The sequence below is a fragment of the Morone saxatilis genome, unplaced genomic scaffold (assembly GCF_004916995.1).
Source record: "Morone saxatilis isolate NCDOM2014 unplaced genomic scaffold, NCSU_SB_2.0 Contig7, whole genome shotgun sequence".
Classification (NCBI taxonomy): domain Eukaryota; kingdom Metazoa; phylum Chordata; class Actinopteri; family Moronidae; genus Morone; species Morone saxatilis.
Genome location: NW_023340246.1, coordinates 11,594,140 through 11,598,399, shown reverse-complemented (window position 1 = coordinate 11,598,399; position 4,260 = coordinate 11,594,140). Strand labels below are relative to the sequence as shown.

At 38.3% G+C, this 4,260-nt stretch overlaps 1 protein-coding gene across 1 annotated transcript in view; it reads left to right on the top strand.

The window, feature by feature from the left end:
* Positions 1-162: 162 nt before the first annotated feature.
* The window catches only part of LOC118340236 (potassium channel subfamily K member 2-like), a gene marked incomplete at its 5' end in the record, with an annotated part of 26,908 nt that continues 22,810 nt past the window's right edge, over positions 163-4,260 (top strand). Inside the window, 1 exon segment of the mRNA XM_035678093.1 lies at positions 163-482. Within this exon segment, the coding sequence (XP_035533986.1) occupies positions 163-482 (320 nt within the window).

The window sequence follows — 4,260 nt, the reverse complement described above, 5'->3', positions numbered from 1 at the left end:
ATTTGTGTCTATATCTAATAAATCTAATATATAGATAGAGATAGATCAGATCTTAGTGCTCAGGGTGCATTGGTTACAGGCAACACTAACATGAGTATACCCAGGGTGAGTCTCTTGTAATGGCAAGAAATTGATCCACATTAATCACTCCCATCCTTTCAGTGGCAGCACCTGACCTTCTTGACCCGAAGTCTGCTGCCCACAACTCCAAACCTCGCCTCTCGTTCTCCGCCAAATCGGTAGTGCTGAACACCCCAGACTATGATGACGAGTGTGACACCCGGACTACAGTCATGAGGTGGAAAACTGTGTCAGCCATCTTCTTCTTGGTGGTGCTTTACCTCATTGTTGGGGCGACGGTGTTCAGGGCACTAGAGCAGCCTCATGAGAGTTCCCAAAAGCTGGCCATTCTTGCAGAAAAACTGGACTTCTTGGCCACACACACCTGCGTAAACTCCTCTGAGCTGGAGGATTTGGTCAAGGTAGGTGGAAGCATCAACAACATGTTAATAATTCAAATCCTTCTGCAGGAACTGGTGATGACTGACAGAATGTATTAAAATATTTCACACTGTGTGTACAGATTTTTCTATAAATACTGTGCTCTACACAGAGAGGAGGAGAGAGAACAATGCATTCTAAGGTTAACAATGGTACTTGGAAGCTTTACCTTGTTTAACATTGGGTCTTGAGGATTGTGGCTATAGTGGACACAATGACTGTGAGGACACTTTTTTTAGCTGGTTGAGCTACTGAAAAACTAGTTAGTTTATACGCATTTATTTTGTGGCCCCTGTAGCTAATGTATAAACTGTGCAGTTGTACTGGGAAAAAAAAGAAACAAAAGTCAATGAATAAATATTGGATTGGATTTAGTAAATGTAAATAATATTGAAGGATTAATGGAACACTTCATGCAAAGGTTCCAGTTTCGGGCTCCTGTGGATGTGCATTGCTGGCCCATTTGGTAAAATTTAAAAAATAAAGCAGACAAAATAAAATGAGTAATTTTTAATTACAAAAAAGTGACATAAATGCACTATAAATATTAGTATTAAGTGAGTGGTGTTCTAATAAAGGGCATCGACTGATGCAATGACTTTTCCTTTATGGATTAGTGGATCTCAACCAGAGTCGATGAAAAGCATTTCCTCTTGGGGAATGTAGCTGGCATGTTGGACTTCTGGATGATGATTACTTCTCTAATGTGCCAGGATCCTTAAATCCCGGGGGGACACTGATTTGTCTACTGCTGATAATTTAGTTCCCTTTAATGATTGTTTGCAATTGTTTTGCATATACTTTATATCTTGTTCTGCTCCCACAATCATTTTCCTGTAAATTAACAGTCAAGCTTGGATGTCAGATTTCTTTTATAAACAAAACTTTATCACTGTATACAGAGCTGCTATAGTTTCTCAGATAACGGGAGGGGTATCTCGTTATCACAACAACGCGTCTCATTATAATGGAAACTCTCTAAACGAAGAGGAGAAATATCTCATTACAACAAACACCTTTTCTCATAATGACGACAAAACATTTAAGACTACATTTAGTGTTGTCAGTGTATGACTATTTTCATCAAATAAAAGGGCAACCACATCCCCACATCACTTCCTTTTTAGGACTAAAACACACAACGAAATTGCTGTTGTTAGCCGATACAGCACTGAATGGGATTTTCATAAGTAAGCTTGTTGTTCTCTCTCCAGTAGAGCCACTTTAATCACACTGACATTCAAGATGTCTCACGATGAAAAAGAAGGCACTGAAACGAGCGAGCATTCATCTTTCAATGCCATATACCTACTGGTAATTATGAGAGAACTATCTAGGTATATCGAGATACTGTGTGAATTACTTTTTCTCACTGTCTCACACCCTTGAGAGCGGTTCAAATGTAGTTCATTATTATTATCCAATTGGATATTTCCCTAAATGTGGAATAAGTATCATGTATTATTACTTAAAACTGTTCATTTTCTGGGTGTGATATTAAAGATACAGTGGCTTGAGCTAGCAAGTATTTAAGTGCAATATTCAGTTTATTGCTGTTTACATGCTGTTGATTAAATATTTATCAATTGGATTTCCAGTCATTTTTTTTTTGTTAATGTCAAAATGAAAGCTCTTCTACCATGTTAGCTCAGAAATATTTTTTTCTGTGTGGGCGTTCAGTGAAATTTACAAAAATTTCAAAATGACTCTGGCCATATTAAAACTGACCCGAGTTTACAAGGATTATTTAATAATCTTCAGTGCCCACCTTTTGTATGTAAATGAGACTGCGTTCAATTAAGAGGGGCTAGTGACAGATGGCAGTTATTTGGCTTTAAGATGCTGAGTTAATGTTCAGTGGTGGTGATGATGCTTTCTGTGCTGAGATCACTATCTATCAGATTGACTGTTAGATAACAATCTCTTGTCAGGAATCGACTTAATGACTGTAGTAAAGGAAGGCTTGTTTTCGTTTTAATGTCAGCCTGCTTCTTAGTCACATTAATGAACGTTGTGCATACATCCATGATTAGTTACGAGCTAAAATATGATGGCAAGACAGTGTGTGGAGGCAAAATGAATGGTGGAACAGGGTCGTAGCCTACGTTACTGTATTTTAACATGTACTTGATAATCAAATATTTTCTTAGGTGTAGTGGGTAAAAAGTTTACACTGGTATAAATCTGGAGCCACATAGGAAAGTGTTGTGCTAATACGATATCAACCTCAGTTGCTTTTTGTGCTAAACACCCAAATTGTTAGTGTTGTCATTGTAAGGATGTAAGCATGCTGTGGTTAGCATTTAGCTCAAAGCACTGCTGTGCTGAAGTCTCACAGAGCCATTGGCATGGCTTGCTAGAGGTAAAAAAATCTATGAATTATATATTCTAGCATGATCATTGCAACAATCCAAGTGATGTTTCTGAAGAAGGGAATGCCCTACTGTAAAGTTGATGAACGAAAGTTACGCCCTGTAGTATTAGCCTGAGGGTGTTTTTTACCTTTGCTAAAGGCCATCTACTGTACTGTATGACCCCTAATATTAAATCTTCTTGTCAGGCTTCTGTCTCAGTAAAGCTAGACATTAGGGCAAACTGTCCTGTCTTTTCAGCCAATTGAATGTTTGTTTTCAGGCAAGTATGACTCTTATCACTGACCTTTCTACTGTCAGTCAAATCAGTCTGTGCTCATTTCCATTTACAAAAACCTAAATTCTCAGTCTTGGACCAGAAACAAACTGCAAAATGAACTGAATTAATTATTGGCTCAAGATTTTAAGCTTGTGAAAACTGGGCAGTTTGCCTGAAGGGGCATTTAAGAGACTTTTAATGCTTTCCTAATGCTGTCAGGCTAATTCTGAGCCACTTTCTACACTAAGAAAAATCTTGCTGTCTTTGTGCTTCTACTAGAGAGCAGTCTGACCAAACAGCTCTACCTATCATCCATCCGACAGTAGCCCCATGAGTTCAGCATCCTTTCAAGCATCTAGTTCTCTTCTGATGATTTATTGATAAACAGCTTCAATACAGGTGTCCCCCACTCACTTTTACTTAATTATGTATACACACACACACACACACCCATCTACCTCTGTAGGCTCCCACTGATCAAAAGCCAGTCAGGAGAGGATTGAGGGGAGTTGTGCTCTCAAAGGGAGTAATTAAAAAAGTGAGTGATGTCAAAAAGCTCAGACGATTCAATCTCTCCTGGCTGTTTGGCTCAGCTTGGAGACAGCTAGTGTGGTCTTCACATTATCCTGCCTTATCATTTCCCATGGCCATAGTTAGTATGCATATAACCGTGTGCCAAAACAGTGAATTAATATGGCTGCTTTGGCTGGATAACAAAGGGGCTGACTGAGCCAAGCCTGTCTGATTGTGTGATTGGCTAAATTATGTTTTTAGAGGCACAGTGAATGTAGGGTTTCACAATTTTATCTTTTGAACCTGTCCTTTGTTGTATTTGTGATTAACAGTACACTTAATAAAAACACTGAACTATTGATGTGTTCACCTTTGTGCATTAGTTTAATTTTGTCTGTAAATACATTTGTATCCTCTGCATGTGTGAAACCAAAGCTTTAAGCAAAGTTCTAAGCTTTGCCTTTTGGTCATTTTAATTTTTTTTTACACAAAAGCTAGCAGCTACTTTCAAATCGTTTCCCCCAAAAGTTTGATTTAAAAATGCCCACTTAGGAGCAGCCGAAATGTTGTAACACAGTGTTAAGATATTGCAGTTGTATCACTTTATAAAGTTGA